The sequence below is a fragment of the Equus asinus genome, chromosome 20, assembly GCF_041296235.1.
Source record: "Equus asinus isolate D_3611 breed Donkey chromosome 20, EquAss-T2T_v2, whole genome shotgun sequence".
Lineage (NCBI taxonomy): Eukaryota > Metazoa > Chordata > Mammalia > Perissodactyla > Equidae > Equus > Equus asinus.
In genome coordinates, this window is record NC_091809.1 from 75,493,996 (window position 1) to 75,508,836 (window position 14,841).

The 14,841-nt window shown below is 38.8% G+C and overlaps 1 protein-coding gene across 39 annotated transcripts in view; it reads left to right on the top strand.

Annotated features, from left to right (window-relative positions):
• The window catches only part of DLG2 (discs large MAGUK scaffold protein 2), a 1,809,506-nt gene that overhangs the window by 1,742,121 nt on the left and 52,544 nt on the right, over positions 1-14,841 (top strand). For all 39 annotated transcript variants that reach the window (XM_044753763.2, XM_070490530.1, XM_070490528.1 and 36 more), the window contains 2 exons: positions 531-707; positions 7,818-7,893. In XM_044753763.2, the coding sequence (XP_044609698.1) occupies positions 531-707; positions 7,818-7,893 (253 nt within the window). The remainder of the gene's footprint in view (positions 1-530; positions 708-7,817; positions 7,894-14,841) is intronic.

Consider the following 14,841-nt stretch of genomic DNA (forward strand, 5'->3'; position numbering starts at 1 on the left):
TTCCAGTGGGTGGAACGGTTACAGTCCCCTGTGGGTGGACATTTGTTACCATTTTTCCCCTATTATAAAGGAAAGAGTTCTACAGACGGATACATATAAGAGGATTTGTTTTATAACACAAAATACTTCATTCAGAAATATGTCTGTGTTCTCTTCATTATTTCCTTCCTTTTAGTGATTTTTAAAATTTGATTGTAGTGGGAGGGAAAAAAGTCACACTTAGGTACTAAACTGCCTTACTATCTCCGGTTAGCACCTTGTCACATGTAATGGTCTCCCAGAAAAGAAGCAGTACCCCAGTTTTAGGGGTCTATAGGCTGCCTCTGAAACCTTCAAGGAGAAGTAAGAAGTAACCTCTATTTGTGACCAAGACAGTGGGAATGTGGACTCTGATTCTGGGAGTTAGTCTAGGGAGATGGCATCAAATGAACAGTGGGTTCTCAGGGTGGGAGTGAATAATCAAAATGGTGAATCCTAAATCCGTGCTGCCAGGGATTCATAATGAAGTTCTCTCTTGTCATTTCCTCCAGAGCCATGTTTGACTATGACAAGAGCAAGGACAGTGGGCTGCCAAGTCAAGGACTTAGTTTTAAATATGGAGATATTCTCCATGTTATCAACGCCTCTGATGATGAGTGGTGGCAAGCCAGGAGAGTCACCCTGGAGGGAGACAGTGAGGAGATGGGAGTCATCCCCAGCAAACGGAGGTAAGAATGCCTTTGCCTTTGCTACTGCAGGGTATTTGCTTTTCAGCCACCCAGAGTATGCCCACTCTGTCCTTCTCTGACACCCCTCCCCCCCACCTTACACAGAGACACACACACACTAAGATTCTGTCTGGGGTGCGTCCTGGAAGTCTGTATTTGTTTGTAAGTGCCTCCAGGTGATTCTGACAATAGAAGATCCAATGTTGGGAAATTTATAAAAGGAATTCAAGCTTTGGATGGGAGAGTAGAACTATGATTTTCAGGCCTTTTCCAATCCTGAGGTTCTGTGATACTAGTCAATCGTGTCAATGGTCCTACATTTGTTCAATTGTGCATCATTTTCTCCCTAAGGAATATTCTAGGTGCTATTCCTCTTGGCGTAATTTTTCATCTGCTGGTGATCATTCTATTTTTATTGTTGTTGAAGTATAACTGACATACAATGACCCATTAGTTTCAGGCGTACATCATAGTGATTCAGTGTTTATATACATTACGAAATCACCATCACAAGTCTAGTTACCATCTGTCACCATACAAAGTTATTAGAACATTATTGACTGTATTCCCAATATGATTGCCTATATGTACATTACATCCTTATGACTTATTTATTTTATAACTGGAAGTTTGTATCTCTTAATTCCCTTACGTTGGCTATCTCTCCTATTTTGGATGAAAACCATCTTAACAACCATGCTACAGCCGGCCTGAAAAGGAAGTTTGTCTACTCTCTCTAATACTGATACTTATTCACATCTATCTCATGAAGGGGGCGGTAGCTTCCCCAACTCTGTGTGTGTGTGTGTGTGTGTTTATGCCATAAATGAATTTCTGTCAAATGTTTCCCTTAGGATTTTAAGTCTTTCAAAAAATGTTATTATTGTTGTTTTAAATGTTTATAAAAGTAACACATTTCATTGTAGAAAAGTGGAACAATTTAGAAAAGTATAAAGAAGAAATAAAAAATCACTTATCATCATACCCATGAACAGTTCTTATGCATTTATTTTAATGCAATTTAAAATCTGTCGTGAGCCTGTCCTGGGCCTGCTCTTTAATGCTTTACTTCTAAATGAGGTACTCTCATTTATCACTACACTCAGCATCTTAAAACTACAGCCCAGAATAAATGGTAGCTGGTATATATATGATTTACTATTAGATTGGGGTTATTTTTTCAATCTTTAATTCCTCTCCACCCCTTTTCTGAGTACAGTGCATCTAGTAGAGCTGGTCTGGGAAAATGTCATACTGGATAACATCAGTGTATGACTTTACCCTTTATAAAAATGTTTCTCAGTTGATGATTCCATTTAATCATCCCAATGAAACCAAGGTGAAGAGTATGAAAATTATTGCCCTCCTCTCTTTTTTTTGATGATGGCGAATAAATTTTATTTAACAAAACACTCCTAGAGCATGCTAGACACTCTTCTAAGCCCTTTACAAATTAATTTATTTAAACCTCATTACAACCCTACAAAGGAAGTGATATTATTTTTATTCTCATTTTACAAATTAGGAGGTTGAGGCATAGAGAGGTTAATTAACTTGCCTGAAATTGCCCAGGTGGTAAGTGGCAGAAGTGGGATTTGAATCCAGGCTATAGAATTGATGCTGTTAACTTATATGTAATCCTGCCTTCCAAAGTTACAAAAATAAGACTTGACAAAATTTAATTCAGCAAGCATTGCTTGAACAGCATCTGTGTGCCAGGTGCTGTCATCCGGTCACTGTCTGGAGCCCAATATTTGTGGGACCAACATGTAACTATGGCATAGCTACACTGTGATTAGGTCAATGAGGGCTATGTCATAAATAAAGGTACTGTCCTCGTCAACTCGGGCTGCCATGACAAAATTTCACAGGCTGGGTGGCTTTAAAAATAGACATTTATTTCTCACAGTTCTGGAGACTGAGAAGTTCAAAGTCAACTGGATTCCCAGTGAGAGTCCTCTTCCTGGTTTACAGATGGCCTTCCTGCTGTATCCTCACATGGCTGAGAGATCATTTCTCTCTTGTCTCTTCCTATAAGGACATTAATCCCATTCATGATGGCTCCACCCTCCTACCTAATTATCTCCCAAAGGCCCCATCTCCAAATACCACCACACTGGGGATTAGGGCTTCAACAAACAATTTTTGGAAGACACAAACATAGCAGGTATCAGGAGAAGTGAAAGAGCAGCAGACAGAGGGATGAATTCCATCTGATGATAGCACCAACTATGTATTGTGCCAGGTGCTTTCAAATGCACGGTTTCATTTAATCTTCACAAAAGCCTTATAAGGAAACTGAGGGTCAGAGAAGTCAAACAACTTGCCCAAGGATGCACAGCCAGCTACTGGCTGAACCCAGGTCTCTCTGGTAGCGAGACCAGATGGCTTTCCACCTCACTGACAGTATACTAGGAGCCCTTGCCAATTAAGGAGTTCTTACTATGTATCAGGCACTGTGCTAAACAATTTTCTTGTATTAGCTCATTTAACATTCACCATAAGTTTTTGAAATCTGTGTTAATATTCTAACTTTACCAACATGAAACCTGAGATCCTAGGAGGTTGACTGACCTGCCCTAAGTCACAGAGCTGGCATGGCAGATGCAGAATTCAAACCCAGGCTTATGTGATTTCAAAACCTGGGCTCTTAGCATAGAATCTCTGAGATCACATAGTTTGTGAGTGACAAAGCTAGGATTTGTTTTACAGTCTCTTAATCCAAGTTTCTATTCATTACCCCACAGTGACTGGTCATCTGAGCTCTTGGATGACAGCTTACACTTAGCGTTGCATAAGGGCTTACTCACCTAGCCTTCACAGAAAGCCCGTGACCACTAATGTGGATGGCATTTCCATTCTTCCTACAACAGTGCCTTGTGGGGCACAGGCAAATGTACACCCAGCAGCAAATGATGCTCCCACCGTCAGTCAGTGCTCCAAGCCTGACTCATTATGTGTTTGGCCAGAACCTGAAAATGCCAGATGGGAGATGGGTGAGAGGGCAGAGGGAGACAGTTGGGCTCATTAAAGCATGACCATTTGGTACTCTCTGGAGATACTAGATGTCAGAATTGATTGCTCAAATTTTGCCATCCAGTTATATTTTCAGAATTTTGGTCAGTGACCAAACTAGGGCGGAGAGGATTATTTCTGCTTAAACAATCTAATTAATTGTTTGCCTCGAGTGTGAGAGAAGTTAAGCAATACTTCTTATAGAGATTCAGTCTCTCTATACAGGTGGTCCACCATTTCCTTAGGTAAAGATATGTGGACCTTAATATATCTGTTTCTGCCAAAGGATACTTAGTAAAATTGTTAGAAAAGGTAATGCTATAAACTTTGATATAGACTCTTACAAAGTGAAAAAGTCATGAAATGGTGAACAACTTTGTATCAGAAACACTTGATCGATTGGGCAAGTCACTTGAACTCTCTGAGTCTTAGTTTTCACATCCAGGTCAAGAACTAGTAGCATCCTTGAGGATTCATTCATTCATTCATTCATTCAACAAAGATTCATTAAGCGCCTACTATACGCCCAGCTCCATCTTAAGCCCTGGATCACTGTACAGATTATAGATAATATTGGCAAAGTGGTTAGCACAGCCTCTAATACTTTTGTGCATACTCAAGTAATGGCTATTTCCCTTTCTTCAGATTTTGGTGCTCAAAAGAACACAGCATTATTTTGGGCCCTATTTCAACAAGAAACTATCCATGTGCATCCCAAGAAGCCCTAGGAGAGAGGATGAGGGTGAGGCAGATGAGGAAGAAAAGATAAGCCACAGCCACTGCTACCAAGGAGAGAAGTTTGCAGAGAGCCCCAAGAGTGGGCCTCTGTGACAGGAAAGCACAGTCACGGTGAGGTTGCGGTGAATGCAAAGAGACTGCCGAAGAGAGAAATCAATTCAATACTTGTGATGTAATATTGCAAACAAGCATTTAGCTGACCTGAATTTCAGCGTTAAAAACAAATGTATTCTGAATTTTGAGGTCAGCCTGTTCTGATATAGTATAATCTCAGTGACTATATGCTTGAATTCAGTTATGGTTTGTTTAATTCAGGACATTTGGAATATGGAGGCTGGTTATCATTTGTGAAAAACTCAGCCCAGACTTCTAAGGAATTTTATTGGCCTTAAACCTGTACATGACCCATCCAAAATCTCATGTTTTTTGAGAATTCTCATTGGGAAAGGGAAGCATAGAAGGTCCTCGAATGCTGTTTCCTAAACTGAGTGGATGTGGATAGATACTAAGGTTAGCTGTTAGCAGATACATGTTCAGGCCCTATTTCTACCACTTTCTAATTTGGCAAGCTTCAAGTTTCAGCTTTCCCAGCCCCAAAACAGAGTCGATAATACCTCTATCACTTGATTATTGCAGGGACCAAATGGGATGACGTGAATGTGAAGGAATTTTTCATTAATAATTATATGTTAAAACCTTAGCCACCACTTATACAATTATTATTATTCTCATTATTAATGAGACTTTCAACCCAAGTAGAAAGCAAAACTTCCCAACTTTCCCTTATGAGTGAACCAAACCCATGTCACCTATATGGCAAGGCTTTAAAAATTGTTTTTTTTACTTTTTCTATTGCCTGTTTGAAGATTAATAATAAATTGTAGCAAATATTAGGTGTGTGTGCATGCATGTGTCTGTCTGTCTATCCATAAATCTGACAACATTCTTTGCAACTCTTCTAAGATTTAAGGGATGAATGACTAAAAATGGCCTCGGAGGGACATTTCTTAAGAAATCTGAAAAGAATGAACTCAGAAACCAGGGGGGAAGATTAGAATACTCTGTCCAAAGCCTTCTTAAAATAGACTACTGCGTTCAGCCTAATATTACATATGTTTGGGGCCCGTGTGAGTTCTGTGGGTTTATGCAGAGCTTGTTTGCACAGCCTAATCAAATAACCATGTCTTCTCTACATGCTACAGTCATTTTGGCATCATCTACTGAACTAGTGTCTCTCATAATTAGGCTGGTTGACGCAAAGAGGCCAGGATAAAGTCAGGGCTACGACAGCAGTTTTGGAAGGATTCAAAGAGATGCCTATGAATTAACATTTGCACTTGGATTGAAACTAAGAAAAGCTGAAGTAGGTCGGAACAGGCGTTTTCTCAGTGAGCATCTTCCCACTTGGCAGCTTACCTTATCTGAAGTCTTCCTTGCTCTCCTACCAACTGTTGTTGTTGGACGTGAGGAGGAGCTCTCAGTAGAACATATTGCTTTAATATCTGAGGTTAGATTAAACTTTTGCTCAGCTGTTTCTACTCAAATATTCTACTCTCATGCTGAAATAAATATATTCTGAAACTCTGTTCTGTAACTATAGAAACGCTGATCTTCACTGTGTTTCAGCTGGAAACACAAAAGAGCTCTCAGTTAAAAAGGAGTATGTTGTTAATTATTGATCTATGAATAGCTCAGGTTTCATAAAGTTTCTATAGATTCACGTCTTTTCCTCTCTGTTTTCTTTCTTCATTTTTGAAATTAGAGCTAGTCCTATTTAAACAAGAAGTCATGTTAAAACAATACAAAGAATGTTATTTTAGTTCAATAGTTATTTATCGAGGCCTTGCTGTAATACACTGTGGAGTGCTATGTGGGCTTGCCCTCAAGGAACATAAAGCCTTGTGTGTACAACGTGAAATAAACAAAATACAAGGAAACAGGAGATATTACCGATGTAGAGATCCACATAAGTGCTAGTGTGGATTGGAGGAAGGAATGATCATGTCTAACTGGAGACGCTCAAAAAAAAATCGGGGAGATATTTAAATTCCTCTCTTTTCCTCTTTTTCAACCCCAGCCTTCAAACGGACACAAGTCCTACCAATTTTATTTTATAAATATTTCTCAAGCCCTTCCCTCTCCTCTACCTCGTTATCATTTGTCATCATTTCTTGCCCGAATTATGACCATACCTTCTAAATAGGTATCCTGCTTCCTGCGGTCCCTTCCCTCCTCCAGTCTTTCTTCCTCCTCCACCAGGGTCCTTTATTTACAATGCTAATCTATTCCATCTCCTCGCTGTGTTATATCCTCTAATAAATCATGAGGATTCCCCAAGGAAAAAACCCAAATTCTTAGTATGGATGGATACCCTTTATAAGGAGGCCCCACCACCTCTCCAGACTCACATCCTCATCCTCTATATACCCTGTACCAGAATCTTCCTGCAATCTTTGGCTTGCTTCTATCCTCCAGTCACCATACATGTTGTTCCTCCTCTCTGGGAAAATCTCCTTGAACTTGAACTTTTCCTACTGACAACTCTTTGTCATCCTTCAAGTCTCACATAAATTTACACCTCCTCCAAGAAGCCCACCCCAATGCTTTCCACCCCTCTTCACCCTCCAATGAGATAGATGCATCCACAGTGCTATCAGCAGTCTTACTATGCAGCATTCTCAGTCTTTGTTTATGTCTCTGTTCCTGCCAAGAGCGCATTACTGTGTGTTCATTGCAGTCATGCTTTTTAAACTGTTTTTCTTTGTTCCCCAGCTCCTTGCTTGATAGAGGGTAGGCACTCAACGAGTGTTTGATGAATGAATGCAGGGCCAGGTAAAATGATGACATCTGCAGAGATGACCGGATAAGGACATTGGGGAAAAGGAAAAATTCAAGATTATCTATAACATGTTGGGTTTTAAGTGAAGATAAATACCCAAGTGTTATTAAAGGAAATGGAATAAAAAGAAAGCAAAAAGAAAGGGGGAGGAGAGATGAGGAGAGGAGAGAAATTTACGTAGTCTCCACTTTTAGTGTTCATCTCTGTGGAGTGTGATTTCTTGCAGTAGATTTTGATTGATTTATTCAGGCATCTAAATAACAAATATTGGTATTTTACCTCTTTGTTCCTTCTAAATACTGTGACTGTCCGTACATGTAACACAGAAATTTCAAGGGATATGTTAGTAGCTTGGAGACATTATACCAAGACATTTTATTCTAAACAAAGGAAGAGAAATATTTTAGAATGTATTTTTTTTGTGCTGTAGGATAAGAAGAAATGTTCCTCGTTTAATAAGAAACTTAATTGTAAATGTCTGGCCATGTGATAAAGTGTTTATTTTCAATTTTCTTTAGGGTGGAAAGAAAGGAACGTGCCCGATTGAAGACAGTGAAGTTTAATGCAAAACCTGGAGTGATTGATTCAAAAGGGGTAGGTACAAAACAATTGAAACATGAAGTTCTCTTGGTTGCCATGGATTTAACTATAATTAACATTTAGGCTTTCAGTAGCAAACAAATTATGGAGCTACCAGACAGTAGATCACTGTTAGAAATGTATTGCTAAAAGTAATGATGTAATTTCTGATAAAGTGGATTTATGGCAAATATATTAAATACTGGGGGTAAAACGGCTAGTGGTCGGCAGAGATGCTATGTTGATGAAGGTGATGTAATGACTACAATGAAGAAGGAAAAAGATAGTTTAGGTGTCTTCACTTCTTTAATTTATTTTCTTTTAAATTAAATGTTCTAAAAGGATAGATTTTGTAAAATATATCTACTCATCTTGTGTCTAGTCTGTTACACGTTATAAAGCTAAGACAGTGGTCATGGAAATACACACATGGATCATCTAAGTGAATACATGGATTGTTGTGACAGACATAGAAAAGAAGAGAATTAATTGAAATTTAATCACCAAAATTAAAATATTTACTCATATGCCTATGTATCTTTTTAATAATAACTTTAATGAGATATAATCACATACCATACAATTCACCAATTTAAAGTATGCAGTCCAAAGGTTTTTAATATATTTAGAGTTATGCAACCATCACCACAATCAATTTTAGAACATTTCATCACCCCATAAAGAAATCTTGTAAGCAGTTACTTCCCATTTCCCCCGACTCCACTGCCAGCCCATCCTACCTCTCCCTAGGCAACTGCTAATCTACTTTGTCTCTATAGATTTGCCTATTCTGGATATCTCATATAAACGGAATTATACACTATGTGGTCTTTTGTGAACTGCTTCCTTCACTTTATATAATGTTCTTAAAGTGCATTTATGTTGTAGCACATATAAATACTTTATTTCTTTTCATTACCAGATAATATTCCATTACATGGATATACCTCATTTAATTTAGCCAATCATCAGTTGATGGACATTTGGGTTGTTTCTATTTTTTGGCTTTTATGGATAACGCTGCTATGAACATTCATGTACAAATTTTTGTGTGAACACATATTCTTATTTCCATTGGATGTGTACCTAGAAGTAACCTTGCTAGGTCACATGATAACTCTATGTTTAACACTTTGAGGAACTGCCAGACTGTTTTCCAAGATGCTTGTACCATTTTACATTCCCACCATCAGTGTATGAGGGTTCCAGTTTCTCCCCATCCTCACCAACACTTTTTATTATATGTCTTTCTGCTTATAGCCATCCTGTTTGGTCTGAAGTGTTATCTCATTGTGGTTTTGACTTGCATTTCCCTAATGACTATCAGTGCTGAGCATCTTTTCATGTGCTTATTGGCCATTTGTGTATCTTCTTTGGAGAAACGTCTATTCAGATCCTTTACCCTTTTTTAAGTGGGTCCTTTTGTTGTTATTGAGTTGTAGAAATTCTTTATATCTTCCAGATATTAACTCATCAAATGTATGCTTTCCAAATATTTTCTCCCATTCTGTGAGTTGTCTTCTCACTCTCTTGATAGTGTCCTTAGGTGCACAAAAGTTTAATTTTGATGAAGTCCAATTTATCTTTGGTTTTTTTTGTAACTTATGTTTTGGTGTCATATCTAAGGAAACATTGCCTAATCCAAGGCCATGAAGATTTACCACCATATTTTCTCCCAAGAGTTTTGTACTTTTAGCTCTCACATTTAGGTGCTTGATCCATTTTGAGTTAGTTTTTCATATGATGTAAGATAGGGTTCCATTTTCATTCTTTTGCATGTGAGTTGTCTTCTTAGTTTCATTTTTGGATTGTTCATTGCAAGTGTATAGACATATAATTATTTTGTATATCAATCTTCTCTCTTGCTACCTTGCTGAACCAATTTATTAGTTCTAATAGTTTTTTGACAGATTCCTCAGGATTTCCTGTGTACAAGATCATGTCATATGTACAAAGAGAGAATTTTATTTATTTATTTCCAGTCTGATGACTTTTTTTTCTTTGTCATGCCTGATTGCCCTGGCTAGAACCTCCAGTACAATGTTGGATAGAAGTGGCAAGAGCATCCTTCCTTGTCTCGTTCCTGACTTTAAGAGGAAAGCATTCAGTCTTTCACCGTTAAGTACGATGTTAGCTGTGGGTTGTATAGCTTTTTAAACCTATTTTTAAGTGATAATACTAGTATCTTATTGCCATATTGTAAAATCCACCCCCCCTCCCCCCACCTTCTTTCTCTTCCTGTTGTTTTTCTCTTCATCTCCTTTCCTTCACTTTTCTGTTCTAACACTTCTGGCTTGTGCCCATCACACAGAACCAGTTATGATCAGTAGATATCACCGTGAAAAACGAGAAGAAAAGCCATCACTTCTCAGGACTTTTGAGCCCCAAACCACAACACTGCCTTTTGTATTTTTAAGTAGAAGTGTCATTGGGCAGCCTAGTCATTGTTATAATAACTTACTTTCCCCTAAAGTATTCAGATGAAATGAGAATTTGTTTGAATATATAGTGTCACTCTAAAAAGAAAGTGAGGCTGTGTGTCATCATGCATGGAGTACTTTCAAACAAAAATTGCTTATATATAAGGGGTTAGGATTTTTCAGTAATTCTTGGTGAGAATTTAAGGATAGATCTCCTGTTTGTTTTGTATATATAGTTGGATGCATATCAAATAATTTTTGTTAAATACCTACCATTTGCCAAACACAGGGCTAGAATTTGTGAAAAATACAAAATGTAACATAATCCCTTCTCCCCAAGAGCTTATAACATTGACTAGAGCCCAGATGTCTTTTGGATAAGGCCAAAACTTAGATGTTGTGCTTTTTAATCATATTGTTAAGTGCTATTAGGTATGTGCCAATGAATAGAATATAAATTCTAGGACTTGAATGACTATCGAAGGAGAGGCCATGATCACATGGGAAGGGAAACCCTGGACTGAGAGTCAAGAGGGTCAATTAACCTGGGTTCTGGTTTCAGTTCGTTACTAAGTCACCACTGCTCTTTGGGTCTCATTAGCAAAATAACAGCTTTGAACTACATCAGGGGTGTCAGACAAGTTTCATCTCCTATGTAGACTGATGGATTGATAATTTCTGCCTGGAATATTGTGTTGAAAAAGATTCTGAGGCCCTATATGACCTCAGCAGGAAAAAGAAATGTGCCATGATTGATTAGTCATGCCTAGCACAACACTGGGAATTGTTCTCTACTTAAGGTCCCGGATTCAGTGATTTTTAAGTTGTCTTCCAGTGGTAATTCTCCATGAGCCTATGAATTAAGAAATAATGAACTAAAGTTTTCCAAGTCCCCACGAGAACAATACATCAATGAGGAGACTCTTGTCCCAAAGTAGAAAGCAAAGGACAATTAAGAGAAAGTGCACTGAAGAAAGGAGATATAGGGGCTGGCCCATGGCATAGTAGTTAAGTTTGACACACTCCACATCAGTGGCCTGGGTTCACAGGTTCAGCTCCTGAGCATGGACCTACACCATTTGTCAGCCATGCTGTGGCAGTGACCCACACACAAAGTCGAGGAAGATTGGCACAAATGTTAGCTCATGGCTAATCTTCCTCAAGCAAAAAAAGGGGAAGATTGGCAACAGATGTTAGCTCAGGGTGAATCTTCCTCAGCAAAAAGGAAAAAAGAAAAAGAAAGGAGTGACAACTATATGGAGAGTGGGGAATGTTGGGTCAGGAGATGGCACTCACTTTGAGCCAAGTGTAGGACTACAGAAATAAGTCATTGTAACAAAGGCCTCAGTCTCTAGTATCTTGGAGCAAACTCAATCTGAACTGAGGAGGAAAACTCTGGAGTGAGAAAGAGAATGCAGTGTTTTAAATAACCTATAATTAGCTGGCTTTTACAGAGCATTGTGAATTGTCAAGTTCAGAGTGAAAGCCATGGTTACTGCCCCGGAGGAGCTTAGAATCAATTAGTATGTGTGAAGCAGGCTGTGACAAGAGCCTTAGTAGTAGTATATACAAGAGCTATGAGAATTCAAATGAATGGGCACACGAATGACCAGAGAGGACTTCACAGAAGAACCTAGACTTTAATTGGCCTATCAGTGCTTACGTTACTTTTCTTGAATTGTCCATTGATTTAAAAAACATTGAATGCTGCAAAGCATCAGGCACTATGCTAGGTGCTTTGTGGGACAGCAAAATTATTGAAAAGGCAAGATCTCTCACCAGGGACCTCACAAAGAGAAATATAGGCAGGCAAATAATGGCAATACAGTTTCACTGATGATCTCCGTAAATTTAGGGAATTAATAGTCTTCATTTTTAAATATCAGGGAACGAGTCTCAGGAAGATTAACTAACTCACCTAAGATCACACAGTTCGTAGGTGCAAGAATCAGGTTTAAATTCAGATCATTTTGATAGCAAAACGTTCGTCCTTTCCATTTCTTCACACTGTACCTTGTTCTGTTGGAGGTCAGAAGAGGGGGAAAGTTACTAATTATGCCTTGGGTAAGAGACAAGTCTTCAAAGAGAAAGTGAATTGAACGAGATCTTGAAGTTTGGGTCAGAGTTTGCCACACAAAGGAAATAGCATGAACATGAAGGTGGAAACTGTAGGTATATTGGAGTAAGCCCAAGCAGCCCAGGGACACCAGATGGATGGTGTGGATGGTGTGGTGGGAGTTGTAACAAATAGGGCTGACAAGGAAGGTCTGGAAGGTCAGGAAGCTTGTTTAGAAAGCCTGGCTATGAGCTTTGAAACTTACTGAATTTTGAGTATCCATGAGGAAATCTGACGCTCTCTATTTGAAAGTGCCCACTTGCTACAAATGAGATACCCAGGCTTTCTGTCCCCTCCATGTGCCTTCATAAAGTGTGTGTCTACATGTGCAAAGACAAGTGGACAATTGTGTCAGTAACCCAAATAATTCCAGCCTACCCAGACCCCTAAGGTCAAAGCGGTCTTCTGTTTGATGGTTCTACTTTAGAACCATCTCAGTTCCCCAGATCTCACTGCAGCCAAGTTTTCCTGAGAATGTCACTTAAGTCCCCAATGAGTCTCCAATCAAATCAGCCTCTGGGTGAAAATGTAAGCACTTCATAAATTTCTTTCATTGTGCTTCTAACATTTTTCATCAATTTCCTAATCAGGCATTCTGTTACCTACTGAAATGCTCAGGAAATTGTATAATCTTCAGAATCAAGCCATTCTCCGTTGAAAAATCAATGAGTATTTGGTGACTTATGCTAAACATTGCTTTATTTTTAAAAATCCTTATAATTTAAGGCAGGGATATACATGTCAGAGAGAGTATGACAGAGCTATCAATATCCTTACTAGATGTCAGCAACGTGCCATGTATAGGTGTCCCCTTCGCGCTGTAAGTCCTTTCCAAAGTAAAGTAGGCTATAAATAAATAACTAACTTATTTATCCACAAGCTGGTACAAAACAGAGGTGATAGATGTTGTTGAAAGTAGTTGGAGTATCCATTGTAAAAACCCAGACAGGTTGCATACATCTCTTAATCACCACAACAAAACTTGAAGGGAATAATTTTTCCCTCTTCATAGATTTAAAGAAATTGAGGCTTACAGAGGTGAAGAAATCTGAACCCATGTCTGACTGACTCTGAAATCCATAATCTGTTTATTATAGCATGCTCGCTTCCTTGTTAAAAACAAGTCACACTGTGCATTTTAAGAAAAATGAAAAAGTAAATTGAATTAAGTTTAGTTTTATTAAAAACTAACTTGAGTGTAAACTTAAATCCTGAAAGCAGAAAGCTGGTTTCCTCCATAATGTACATCTTTTTTGATGAGGACGTTTCTGAAATGAGCTTGGAGCTGTACACTTTTTCTATTGTGGTCTGCCACAATAAATGAGGGGACACATCTTAGCAAACATGTTTGTTCAGTCATAATCTTTAATAAGTCTGTATTAGATGCCAGTGCAAGGCAGCTTGCTAGGTAGTTGGACCAGGATGAAGAAGTCACGATCACTACCCTGAAGGAGCAGGGATTCCAGGGGAGAGAATAAGTCCCTGCAGGGAGCAAGTGATTAGTACCAAACAAGAGGGACAAGAAACTTGCTCTAAAGTTTGGAACAGAAGGAGATTCTGGCTAGGAAGCTGAAGGATTTTGAACTGGGGGGGCCTTGAAGGATTAGTAAAATTAGCAAAGGATGGGTAGTGGGGTATGAATAGGATACAGGATACATAGGAAGTAAAACATGGTTTACTTTCATTGCAAGCAACAGTTTATGAAGGAGAATAAAATGACTCAGAACTGGAAAGTTAGACAAGTTAGTTCTGGTGCCTTAAATTTTCCAGGAAACTTTATCCTGTAGATGGTGAAGAATTTGAAGGGTTGTGACCAAACCAGACCTAGTAATTTCCTCTGGCCTTGACCTTGAATGTACCTATATCATTGCCTGAATGTCACTTGCAGGCAAAGGTCCAAACTTACTCATCTTTGTTTCCCTAGCACCTAGCCTGGTATCTATAAGACCCATTTTGGCTATGCAATTCACCCTTCTTCAAGGAAAGAGAAGTGAATGATCAGAACTAGTTTTCCAAGAGATCACTGTGACAATTGTGGGAAGGACAGATTGGAGGAGAGAAAGACTGACAGTGGGAGATGTTTGAGAAAGCTATTGCAGTATTCTGGGTGTGAGATTCTGAAAATCTGAACTTAAAACAGTGGCAAAAGGAAGGGAAAACAGGAAACTGTTTCCAAAGAGATCAAAGAGGACTGTCATCCTTGGACATCTGACCTAGTGGGTCCTAATAACATTCTGTTTCCTTTTCCAAAGCCTGAGCTCCTTTTGAGAGGAGATGTTGACTGTTAGAGAGGGCCTGGGGCAGAGGTGAAGCCCTGGCGTTGGGTCATGGCAGTCTCCCTGCATCAGCCTGGAGCTGGCTTTGAGAAATCTCAGTTCTACTTCATAGATTGTTGGAAATTTCCATATGACCATTGATTCTTACTAT